Source organism: Pristis pectinata, chromosome 30 (assembly GCF_009764475.1).
Source record: "Pristis pectinata isolate sPriPec2 chromosome 30, sPriPec2.1.pri, whole genome shotgun sequence".
NCBI classification, from domain to species: domain Eukaryota; kingdom Metazoa; phylum Chordata; class Chondrichthyes; order Rhinopristiformes; family Pristidae; genus Pristis; species Pristis pectinata.
In genome coordinates, this window is record NC_067434.1 from 17,173,839 (window position 1) to 17,187,603 (window position 13,765).

At 38.9% G+C, this 13,765-nt stretch overlaps 1 protein-coding gene across 4 annotated transcripts in view; it reads right to left on the reverse strand.

The window, feature by feature from the left end:
* micu1 (mitochondrial calcium uptake 1) overlaps window positions 1-13,765 on the reverse strand; it is a 94,666-nt gene that overhangs the window by 16,583 nt on the left and 64,318 nt on the right. For all 4 annotated transcript variants that reach the window (XM_052041309.1, XM_052041310.1, XM_052041311.1 and 1 more), the window contains 3 exons: window positions 10,324-10,406; window positions 7,651-7,848; window positions 742-879 (listed from right to left, as the gene is read on the reverse strand). In XM_052041309.1, the coding sequence (XP_051897269.1) occupies window positions 742-879; window positions 7,651-7,848; window positions 10,324-10,406 (419 nt within the window). The remainder of the gene's footprint in view (window positions 1-741; window positions 880-7,650; window positions 7,849-10,323; window positions 10,407-13,765) is intronic.

Here is a 13,765-nt window from a genome sequence, read left to right on the forward strand (position 1 = left end):
AATGGTGCAGTGGGCTTGTATGGCCAAGTGATCTATTCCTGTTCCTAACTTGTATATTTGTATAATAGTCAGAATTCTTAACTTGAATTCTGCATTTTAATTCACAAATACTGTTGCAGAAAATTGAATGTTCTTTAAAACCTGGGCAGTTTAATGTAAGGTAAACTGAATGAAAGGTAAACTTAACCTCTTAGTAGGTCTGAATGGATCAGATTTAATTTAGACATAACTGCTCTCAGAATATCTGATACTGCACCATCTGAACCTCTATATTTCTTTAGAGCTACACATCAACAATCTCACTTCATTGATACTTTACTGGTAAACTATTTGGAGTTGAAAATTTAATCCTCTGACTTTGGCAGCACCAGCACCTTAGGCAGAATTCAATTGAAAAATAACTTACATTTCTATGCAATTTTTTTCAATGTGGTTGATGCACCTGTCCAAGACAGCATCTCTGTCAATAAATTGGAGCACCAACCATGCCTGAACACTCAATTTCTGAAACTGTACAAGATCCCACAACTTCTGACTCAGAGATGAAAGTGCTGCCAACTGTAGCATGCCAATATTTAACTACTGTAAAAGAAACCCACAGCACTTTCAGTTTTGTTTAAAACCCAAAGTGGGGATATACTGTAGGTGTAACCTTAGCACAAGAAAGTAAGCAATCAGTATCTTTGCTGGTGGTTCTGCTCTACTGCATCAGCACGCAGGTCAGTAATGCCAGGTCCTTACCTCTGCATCCTTGAATTGTTTTTTGATGCTCTTCAACATTGCTTTAAGTTTCTTGGACTGGACACCACTATATGCCAAAAGCATTCGTCCAAACTGACGCTCAGTGATCCTTCCATTTACAGGGTCCTGTCTCTCAAACTGGGGAAAGATGGGAAAAGTGAGGTTACAAGAAAGTTTTCTGATGTTTTCATTTATCTGTTAAGCTATTACAATGACACCAATAAATGCTAATGTCACCTTCCTGACTCTTATTCCTATCCCACCAAGCCAAACTAAACCTTGAGAGTGTATTGCTTTGCAATGGGATCTTGAACATATGATGTTCAGTAGCTACTTTACATCTAGGCTGTTCCTTAAAGACCCAATGAGGATATGTTCCAAGCAGGAAAATGCTGATGTCAGTTAGAAGGTAATTATGTTAAATGAATTTATGACAGTTCCTTCCAGATCCATGGCGCTTGATTTGGGTTGTGTGGACTTGGGGGAGACAGCTCATGGAAAAGAAGAGAAACCAAATGATTAATTTCCCAAGCAGCAGCAGAAAATTATGAGGCCATCTGACTTACCACTGTTGCTACATTCAGACAGCAAGGGGGAACTAAAAAGATAGGTAAAGAGAAATCATTACTGCTAATCAAACCATAGAGGACTGGGCGTCTTCATGAGGGATCAAATTAGAAAACACTGCTTCATAGAGAGAATGGTCGAAATTTGGAACTCTGCCACATGTGGCAGATGATGCTGGGTCAATCGTTAATTTTAAATCTGAGATTGATGTATTTTTGTTATCAAACAGATTAAAAAGGGGAAATGTGGATATTTGGAGTGAGGTCATGGATGTCCACAATCTCAATGAATAGCAGAATTGCTTAATAGACTAAATAGTCTATCAATTATCATTTATTAGTTTGAAGCCATCTGCCAGTTTAAAATTTCCTTTTCTATTTGTAGTATGCGGACAAGATTTCACAAGGTAATTAGGGAAATAAAAAAATTATAATGTACTTCCAGGAACCATCTTTAAGGTCCCACAAAGCAAAAGTATAAATAAAGGTTTAAAGTAGATTTCTAATCTCAATCTACAGTGTACAATCCAGTCACCAGGTCTTACAATAAACTGAAATTGAGACATGCGAATAACATACAGTTCAGGCATCTTATAAAAAAGGATTCAAATGGCAATATTAACCACATTTTCATAACTTGCGTTTAGGCCTTAATGAATGACTCTGACTCCCGAAATGATGAGGGAAGAATGCAAATATGAATGTCAGCCTTGATTAATTGGGACTGAAGAGAAATGGGCACTTGAAGATATGAATGAAAAATTCAAAGACTCATGAAAGATGATAGATTGAAAACTCCTCTCCAACATTGATGAATATGTGAGGTGTCCAAGCAAGAGCCAAAAGATCATTGGCCTGAAACATCAACTGCTTCTTGCTCAGTCCTGATGCAGGGTCTCGACCCGAAACATCGACCATCCCTTTGCCTCCACAGATGCTGCTCGACCGCTGAGTTCTACCAGCAAGACTATTTTTGATCTCTCTCTGCAGTTGTTCTCTGATCCATTGTGCATTTATAACATATTCTGTTTTTAATTCCAGAAAATGCTTTTTAATTATCTATTTATTTCAATGGCATGTTCTAAATACTAGTATAATTAAACACAAGCTGAAATAATAATTTAAACAAATTATTGGTAACAAATCATCAGGAACAGATTCAAAATGTACAAGGTCAAGAATCTTGACATGAGCCGCAATTTATTTCCCACATTCCAAAGTCTTGTCTGTATTTTATATTGAATTCCAAAAACATTAAGTGAAAGCTTGCAATTAAACTGATTGTGTTCTCAAAGCAAGTCATCATTATTTGTAACTCTGCCACATACTGCTTACTCAGTCTCCAGATTAGTTTCCATGTGAATCAGACACATACCCATAAATGGAATGGAATCATGCCAGGATGAAGCCGATCATCTTTTGATGCTTTGCCTATTCCTTCCCTCACTGAGCATTTCTCACGCAAAAACTTAATGGGTGCCGTTCTTTGAAAGAACTTTAGATGGGATCCAGCCTTTGGAGATCCTGGGCCCCAGCTTCTTTCCCTCCACCATCAGATTTCTGAATGATCCATGAACACTACCTCGTTATTCCTTTTTTATTGCACAATTTATTTTTGTACTTTATAGTAATTTTATATCTGTACTGATGCAGCAAAACAACAAATTTCACATCATACAAGTCAGTGATAATAAATCTGATTCTGATCCAAGGCATCCAGGTGGTAGGAGGAGGACTGGGGAAATTGAGGAAAGCTGGAATACAAAATCATTTCGTTTAAAACTACCACTGGATGTACTGTGTGATGGACTCAGAAATGCTCATTATTACCAAATGGTCACACAAGGGAATTTTTCAGCAGGAGGCGAGTGCTGTCGTTTGTCCAAAAGCACATTATTGTTCCAAGGATGATCAGCTTAACTGAGTAATCCTGAAACATAACTTGTTGATATTGGCACGGAGATTTCCTCAAACATTTCAGACAGAAACATATGATTTTGAAATAATTTTTCTCCTTAAAAACATCAAAAATCATAAAAGCAGAAGAAACACCAGGTTCTGCCTCTGTGCTGTCTCTGAGATCAGATATTAAACTGCACACGTGAACACTGTTTCCCTTCTCTGATTAAATAATACTCAGTTAAGTAGCTGCAGATTAAAGGCAACGTAACTAGCACAGTGAAAAGGCTGCCAAAACAACAAAAAGGGAAGTTCAAAAGACATTATTTTAAACTTTTAAGCCTTTTAGAAAAACTGCTTACACTTTCAAAGCAAAACATCAATACCAGCAACGTGAATGACATGAAAAGTGGGTATGCTGATACCAAAATAAAAACAAAGACTTGGCACATAGGCTTAAATAGAAATCCAATTTTCACACTTCACAGGCATACGAGGGTGTTTTTCTTCTCCTTTCCTCACCACCAAATCATATTCCTTAAAGTATTAAAAACTTCAATTTCCATCCTCTCCCAAGAGTGGACCTAACTCATGTAGTGGCTAATTCCTGCCAGCAGTAAATTGGAGCTAACATTTCATCACTGAGACTGCATGGTGTAATAAAATCCATGCTTTTTGGTGCAAAGCCAAAAGGATGCAAGTCTGAATTTGCCTTCCTATATATTATAAACTGCGGCAGGGACAGAAGAGTGGGGAGAGAGAGAAATGAATAATTAAATGGTTTTATAGTATGGCTACATACCGCGTAGCTCTAACTAACTCTAAAATTTATGTTTACGTATTTTCAAAGTTTCAAGAGACTTACAAGCTCTAGCACAAAAGCATAGCCAGCAGTTAATACAAACGCAAATTAAAAGGTAGTTTTTTAAAAAATTTATGCAGTGCCGCATCACTTGGAAGAAGTCCCATTTCACATACAATATATTACGTTAAATGCAGTAAACATTACAGAGACAATTTTCCACAGAAAAACGTTGATAATTAATCCACTTTCTGCAGAAATCCTGACTGCTCAGCATCTGGGTGCTGATGCCTGCAATCCCCTCAATGTACCAGGGCCCAGGTTCCCACACTTCCATTAAACTCAGGGCCCCCACTTCCTACACTGAAAAATCAACAGAGCACCCTTTTCATGCTTTATCGAAACTCATGGAGTTCTGTTTCCTGCGCTTCCTTTAAACTTAGTGCCAGAAGCGTGGCAACACTTGCGGGCTGCCCCCAGAACGCTACGCAAAAAGATGTATTTCACTGTGTTTTTCGGTGTACATGTGACTAAGATATCTTATAAAATTTATTAAACTACTGTATAACATGTAAAGAAAAAACAACAGTAGTAATGTTGGAGTATTAATTGGGATAACATTCAATAGTCCGGAAAATCTGCTTGTTTGGAATCACCAAAGTCCAGAGCTTGCCAGAGTACAGGGCCTTACCGTACATTCGCCCAGTCTAAACCATCTGATATTAGGATCTACAGTTCTGATCTCTGTTAAAACTAACTCAATTGCAGGAAGGAACAGGATCAGACACTGAGCAGGCAAGGTTACTCACTAAATATTCACTTCCCCCTGTGAAGCTGAGAACCAAGTAAAATAAAATGCAAGTTTGAAAATTTACCCTCAAGCAGAGGTCAGCCCTTAACCCTTGAAGTTACTTTTGTGTTTGGAGGTTTTAAAAAAATCCTTTCCACATCTATCCCTTTAGTTTTAACAAATAAACATCAATTTGTTGAAACAATCTTGATATTTGTACTGCTGATCCACAAATCAGGAAGGAATGTTTTATTTCTCTGGTACAGGCAGGGGGTTACAGGGATTTGCTTTCCTAGAAAACTGTCTGTATCACGATCTTTTATAACCCAAAGCCGCATCATCCGTGCATGCTTCCAAGAAATGGGAATTGAAAAAGAATATTGTAGTGACTCACCATCTGAGCAAGCAAACCGGCTTGGCGGTCAGGTCGTGCGTCGTTGGAGCGGCGAGGCCCAAGATGGTGTTGGGCCTTCGTCTTCCCCGAGTGACGGGGAGAACCCGCACGCGGGAAAAGTTTGATGACGTAGCGCATACGTCATTTCCATTTTCGGTGGGTGGGAACTGTTCCTCTTAAAAGGCCCATGCAAGGCGGGAAAATAAATCAGTTTTTGTTCTGCAGCCCACCAACTAGTGTCTTGCTTTCACATCGCGGTAGCGGCCGCCACAATATTTTCTTTTCCCCCCACATAAATACCATGAGGGCAAATTTACTCTCCCTCTCAAATTTTTGTGTAGTGATTTGTGAATTTCTGTTACTCAAATAGCCGTAATGCAGGGGTCACCTGTAACTTGTTATCAATTCTCTTCCTCGCTGAGTTTTTCAACCATCCTGTATTCAGTACCTTGCACCTTGGTGCTGCCGAAGTAACTTATTTTTCAATTTTAAGGGGGTGGGGTCTAAGCTAAAAACATGTGAGCATTGTACATTCACAGCTTGAGATTACTTTTGCACACTTGCGTCAGGCACTTCAACAAACTTATTCGACAAATTTTGACTTAAGCCACGGTCTAGAGCATCTTACCACTTTCCAAAGCTGCAGAAAATATCTATTGTACATGAACTATTTATCAAACCCTGGAGCATTCTTTTCCTATTGGGTGCCTGAACTCTACAGATTACCCAATAGTTAAACAATTAAAGTGCACCTTTGGTGTTAGAGAAAAGGGTTTTCCCATGAATGATGTCAAATATTTGAAACTGTGTAAAATTTTTGAAATCATAATACTAAGTTTTTATAGAGATGTATAAAATCACGAGGAGCATAGATAGGGTGAACACACACACAGTCTTCTTTCCCCAGGATTGGGGAATCAAGAACTACAGGGCATGGGTTTAAAGTGAGAGGGGACAGATTTAATAGGAACCTGAGGGGCAAATTTTTCCAGAGGGTGCTACGTATACGGAACGAGCTGCCAGAGGAAGTGGTTGAGGCAGATATAATAACAATTTTTAAAAGATATTTAGAGAGCTACATGGATAGGAAAGGATTAGAGGGATGTGTGTCAAATGTGGGCTAATAGCTTAGATGGGCATCTTGGTCAGCATGGACGAGTTGCGCTGAAGGGCCTGTTTAGTGCTGTATTACTCTATGAATCTATGCCTCTACGAAGGTAAGTGATTGTATTGGGACAACAGACGATATATATGCTAACATCCTTCCTCGATACCCATTCCAACTTCAAAATGGACTAGTGGCATGAGAGATAACAAATACTGCAAATGAAAAAAAGTAACTTGACATGGTAGGCCAGATCCTACTGGCCTAGTTTCCTGCCTGTGGTTCCCTTCACACTCACACTTACCAAGTCAGGACACAGAGAGCTTATCTTGCTGGACAAATGATGGTGAGGCCGTCAATAAGACAGCAAAGTGGACCCACCCTCAAAGCCCCCTATAAACTTTGGGAGCTGCAAAACTCCTGCTGCAACTTTGTTGGCTATTTCAGTTATGAATGATTTTAAGTGCCTGTTGAAACTTAGATAAATAATTAAAACTGTCAACTAAGAACATTAAATTGAAGCCAAATAATTATAAAACAATTCATCTCCTCTTTTGCCTAATTGACTGCCCTACAATTGGCACTAAAATCAATGGGCCTTGGATCCTGCAGCAGACCTGGTTCTGCTACTAGACTCTGTTTAACAGTTGTTTCAATGGCTAAATATTGACTGTTCTATTCAAAACTATCCCCATTAACCAACAAGATCTGATCCCATCACATGGATGTAATCCAAGAGCACCATATCTCTAGGATTTCTGCATTTCATTCGAGTAACACAGAAAGCAGCTGTAATGTCATATAAGGAGCAAAAGGAAACTACATAGATTGTTCACATGTTGCATACCGTTTGCTGACTAGAGCATGGATCAGAAATGGGCAGAGATGTATACAGTTCACTGTACTCCTGATTTTTTCAGGGAAAAGCAAAAGTGTCCATTTCAAATGCCAAATAACTGCTCTTCCTGATCCTTTAAATCTGTGTTCTTGTCAAGTGAGCTTCTATCTTAGAAGCAGTGCATCACATTTTCTAATAAATACCCACTTCTGGATTTCAGCAGATTGGCAGTTCAGAGGCAGAGGTTGAATGAAGATATGCCAGCATGGAATAAAGATCAATCTTAATTCTCAATCTTGGCACAGCCTTTATTTGACACAATCAAAAAAAATGGCCATTCCCACTTTCTCCAAAGTATATTGTGGTACGGTCCAATTTACTGTAATTGCAATCCACCCCCATCACAGCCACCTCCCTTGCCTCAACAACCAGATTCGTATATAATATTCAGTCTGTATAATAGCAAATTACACTTAAAGCCATATCCAATAGAAAAGACAGCGTGTAATTCTTACCTCCAATTTAAGAACATCCTGTTGCAACTTGCGCTGAAACTCCAGGAAGTGTTTGATAGTCAGTTTTCCCTTTAGGTCAGCACCAAAGAAGTAAGTGGTGAGCGCAGAGCTAACACCAGATTTCAGGGTGTTACCCGTTGTGGTGCGATCTCGGTGACGCATGCCCATACTGGTCTGTGATCGAATAATACTTTGAACCTGTGAAGTAAAAAGAGAAGTCAGGCTTAAAAATCCTTTTGGTAACTTGGGGAAGACCAAAGCTTTTTTTCTGGGGGGCGGGGGTTGGTGGGGGTGGTGGTGGTGGTGGACACTGTTTCTTGGTTACGCTGGCCATCAGCAGAATAGTAGTACTGAACTCTTCTATATCACATAAGAGAGCTTCAATATCTGATATCCTTCTGTTTGTATTGTTGGAGCCTTTGAAAATATTATCCAACAGATTGGACAAGAACCTGAGAATTCAAATGCTTCTCCGCAAGAGTCAAATTGGTGTATCATCATCATTTTGGCACATCCAATTGTGATCGTGTCAATACCACCAGGTTTCTCTTTGCTCTTGCATTGTAAAGTCTGAATTCCTGAGAGAAAAGGAATAGAATAGATCATGAACTGTCAGATCTGTTGCATGCTTTGCTGGTAGATCAATTGCAAGGTATATCGCAAGACTTCTTCAATGAACTCAGGACACTGACTGATACCAGAGGTATGGTAATTTGAAGGAAAGAGGACTCTGCTTAGTAGCACCTCCTGACGAGGTAGAGTTGCCCCGTATAACAACTTCTGTTATTTTAGCCAAAACATGTTGATGTAATTATAGAGGAAAATACAACAGTTATCACTTTCCCCGTTATAACACATGTTTCAATTGACTCCAGTGTTTTGGTTGCAATCACACTATATCTGCTCTTAGCAACCTTTAAATGACAGCACATCGAACTAACAGGGAAATCAATGTAACATGGATAGCTATCATCAGGAATTCTAGTTATGAGTTGAAGAGTAAGGATCGTTTATTCTGGAGAGGAATTAGGGGAGTTGCCTTTCAAAAAAATTAAATAATTAACAGAATAAGCTGAACCCTTGTATTAAAATACAGAAAAACTATGTCAGTGGTACCTTTCAGGATGCTACTGTTGAACATGGTCACTGTTGAAGGAAATGCTGCACAATTTGCATACAGTGTGCTCCCAAAGACAGTCATGCAACTTTAATAGTTAATAATTTTTGAGGTTTTAGTAAAAGACAAATATTAACCAAGATATCTTCCTCACTCTTCTTCAAAAATTGTGGATACTAATCCATAATTCCATTGGTATCCAAAAGGATACCAATGTTCTTGATAAAGTAAATAATTTTTGGGTTCAGTAATGCATCATGTAGGCACACTCATCATATACATCAAATTCCATGAACAAACCACCTCAGTTTGGCAACACTGGTTCAAAAATATTTTACATTCATCTGAGAGAACTGACAGAATCTTGCTTTAATGTTGCTCTCACAACTGCAAGGCTAGATTTTTTGTGCTTGCATCTATAGTGAGAGGTACAAAATCCAAATTCTTTTGAATCAGGAGGCAAGAGCTTGAGGGAAAGGATCCTTGTGACTGTTGAGAGGGAAAGGATCTTTGTGTCTGTCACAAACTCAAAAACTGGGTTGACACAGATGCACGGATGAAGGTTTTTTGGGGGGTGGGGGGGGGGGAGTGCACTGAAAACTTGGTTTTAACTATCTTACACAGACTGTGGTGAACATGTATAACAGAAAGCCATGAGAGCATAAAGCTGCATGGTGTGTAAAAATTCAAAGACGACGTGGAACACTGGGAGTTACATCAACCAGATGGACTATGCCAGCATTTTTCTGGTTCCGTGCCTTACTGTCCTAATTGTTTTTCCTAGAGTTACAATAACCTTATCTGTTATAAACACATTGGATTTGGAGGGCACACCCACAGTGGAATTAAATACTTACAGAATTTGGTTTTTTCCGTAGATGATATAAACACTAAAAACAACAGAAATCTGATCTGTTTGAAGACAAGGTCTTCCATGCATCATGCAAATCCTACTGTAAATTGGACAGAAATCCTGGCAAAGTAGCATAAACAGCTGTGCACATCCTTTCTCTGAGGTATCCAAAGCTCTTCCATCCAAGGTAGTGTCAGATCTGGTTATTTTCGAATCCACAGGTTCTTTCAGGAATCCAGGAGTGAGTTCAAAACAACTTGGTGCTTCACAAAGTTTTATTGGAAAAGTTTAAAACAAAGAAACAGTCACAGAACACATGGCACTAGCTTTGATGAGCCGAGACAAAGGAACAAAAGATGTTCAGGGGGCAGGAAGAGCAAGAGAGAGATTAACAAAAACCGACACCTTTTATACCTGAGATAAGAGATACTCTTTAGCTAACAATAGTCCCATCAGGAAACCTATTAGATACTTGTGGCCAAACCAACCAATGAAAAAACCATATTCACCTGATGGATGAACCAATAAGCTAGTAAGCGGCCATTCCTTGTGCAACCACTTGAAGTGTATTAAACACTACACATGTTAAAAAAACTAATTAAAACAGTCAAATCCAACAGTACGAAATTGTGAGAGAAGTTAAAAATCTAGGCCTTTTTTTAATACCACTGCTGTCAGAGTCATTCTACATGTTAATAATTACCTGTTCAAACTCCTCCAGATCAACTTCGCCATCACCATTCAAGTCAAACATTTTAAAGGCAATTTCAAAATTCCTATGTGGAGCTAATTAGAGAAAAAGATAATTAATTCTACAGTCACATCAGCTTTCAACATAGCAGTTTTGTATGAACTGCAGCCTTCATAATAGCGCAGATTGTCTCCGACTTCGGGAAGGTACGTGCAGCAGCAGTAATAAGACATAAATATCAGTAACACATTTGTGATTCTCTTGTTGCCATTGCAAAAAAATGTTTTCAAACACAAGATTGTTACAAAATTCTTAAATGTCTACCTTATGCCAAAGCCTGAATATCTTTCAATGTACTGAACATTTAAACTGTATTTATGTTTGCAGAAAGTTAGACAAATCTTGAATTTTTATTACACTTTAGTCAATCTTGGAAGGATACCAATGCTCTTGATAAAGTAAATAACTTTTGGGTTCAGTAATGCATCATGTAGTCACACACATCATATACATCAAATTCCATGAACAAACCTTCTCAGTTTGGCAACACTGGTTAAAAAGGGAATACTAGTCAACTCATGGCCCAGTCTGAAGGTGATAGACAAGACTGCAGATTTGCATCCTGTCTGAAGGATATTACTTTCAACAACGCAGCACATCCTCCGTAATGTGAAGGAACATCACAGTCTCGAGATTTGATTCCAGCAGTAGGATGCTAGGACATTGCATAATGAGCCTGAAGGGTTGTGCTTGTATCTTACAGCCAGTGCTCACTCATGCAAGTGTTGGATTCCTGCATGTCCTTTACTATAACCCAAGCCACACAACCAGACCTTCCATAAGATTCATAATACAAAAAGCTGCTCACATTTTTGTTTTAAAAAAAAACGATGATTTTTCCATTAGCAAGTTATATACACATATTCTCAGTTCACAGTAAAATACAGACCAAACCACAGGACTCAGTAGTTCATTATAAAAAGTGAAAGTCAAATATCCTATATTATCCTGCATTTCTTGGACAAGGTTATCTATCACAGGGAAGTAATTTTTTCCTCAGGGGACTCTGATCACAGGGACAACTGCTATATAGTGAGATTAAATAGAATTGTTGTGCTCCATTGTGATGCCCTCATTATTACATTCTCTCATACACAAGTGATTCTGATTCACTGATTTCCCTCATTAAACAACCCATGAATTGCACTGTTCAATTTTAATCTTCACAGCCTATAAAACAAAAATCAAATATCTGCAAGTCCATTCTGCAGAAATGAATACATTTTAATTGAACTATGCTTGATTCACATTGTTTCTATTCGTGAGCAATGAAAGGTTCCAACAACACATAATATCTAATATTACCTTTTATTTTAATAATATTAAAGACCTCTTTGTACCCTATCAACAACCAGAGATTGGAATGGTAATCTGCACTCTACTCTTTACAATCATAAATTTGAAATTAACCACAGAAGCTGCATGAAAATGGGCTGATCTGATTTCCCCCAGCTCTTTCCTCTCCTCTGGTGGTGGGGGGGAGAGCAGGGGAAAGATTTGGCCTATCCCTTCACAGGAGTAGGAGCTCACTGCAGGAGATCATGAGTATAGATCAGCATCCTCCTGACGAAGTCCTTCGTGCTGTAACCATTTTGTAATAAAAAGTTAATTTTGCAGGGTACTGCAATGTGGAATAGATTAGAGAAGTCTCTTGTATTATAAAATTATTATTATTATGTATTATTATCTCTTCTATTGTTAGCCACAGGTAGATGCTGGAAGAATGGAGTGTGGCTAATGCCTGTGCCTTTATTAAGAAGGGCTGCAAGGACAAACTGGGGACTACAGGCCAGTGAGCCCAACACAAGTGGTGGGAAAGTTACTGGGAGACAGGATCTACCTGCATTTGGAAAAGCAAGGACTGATTAGGGATGGCTTTGTGTGTGGGAAATCATGTCTCACAAATTTAATTGAGTTTTTTTTTGAAGAGGAGACCAAGAGGATTGATGAGGGCAGGGCAGTAGACATTGTCTACGTGGATGTTAGCAAGGCTTTTGACAAGGTCCTGCATGGTAGACTGATCCAGAAAGTTAGGTCAAATGGGATCCAGGGTGAGCTAGCCAATTGGATACAAAATTGGCTGGGTGGAAGGTGTCAGAGAGTGATAGTGGTGGGTATGTGGAACAAGCTCCCAGAGGAAGTGGTAGAGGCAAGTACAATTACAACGTTTAAGACATTTGGACATGTACACGGACAGGAAAGATTTAGAGGAATATGAGCCAAACGAGGGCAAATGGGACTGGCTCAGGTAACCAATGAGGTCAGCATGGCTGAGTTGGACCGAAGGGCCTGATTCCGTGCTGTATTATTCCATAAGTAAGCACCCAAACAATTGCTAGACAAAGGGCGTTTTCTGCACCAGCAAAACTATCGAGCCACATAGACTGTTCACACATTAGTCATTTACAGGCAGATATCTCTAACTTACTTTGTTACAAGTACCTGCTTCATTGTGGAAAGTAAGAGACTGGTACAATAATTTGGCATGGATAGCTAAACAGATGGAAATGACGAAGCTAAACTGGAAACAAACTTCTCTGGATAACAAGCCTTGGCTTACGTTGTGTACAATCCAAAATCTAATACAATCTGCATTATCTATATTGATGGAATTCAAATCCCACCACAAACAGCTGGCAGCTCTCTGGTTGCCAAAATGGAAATTGTATTTGATTGCTGAAAATTCAAGACTTCCTTAAAGAATGATTAACTTATAGGTTTTTAATTTGTAGCAATTTACTGTGATTGGGATATTTTGGACAGGGAAGAAAATGAACCACAGAAACCTTATAATGTTTAAGAGTTTATGAACCAGGGAAACCTGGGTCTATAGAACATCCAAAAATCTCCCTCTCCCACCTTCAGGGAGACACTGGACTTGCCCAATTCCCCAGAGTTTAGGCCTGTGGTAAAGCCAAAGTTATGGAGTCCCAAGTACATTATATGCTTGCTTCCAACTGTCTTACCTTTTAACACAGAACACAAGCAAGTTTCCTGGTATAATACTAGAAATGGCCAGTGTAACATTTTAATCATTTCTGATGCTGAATGTGAAGAATCCCAGCCCAGTGGAAGGTGTAACCCTACAAGTTCCAACAGTAAGCAATCTGGGTTGTCAAGCAAGAAGACTGGAACATCGCTGATCAGCCTTGCTGTCAGGTTATCACTTCTGCAATGATTACTGCAAACTTCAATTGCTGGGATATCATCTTGGAACTATTGTGATCCTAAAGAGTCTAACACTAATCTCTTGGAAGATTATTTCTGGCAGACTGTTGGACAACTGACAGAGGCAAGCTTCAGCTCATTGTAGATTACAGTGGATTCAAAGGATTCAAAAGGAAAATACTGTGGAATTGAACTTCTGAAATAAAAACAAAGTGCTGTACATACT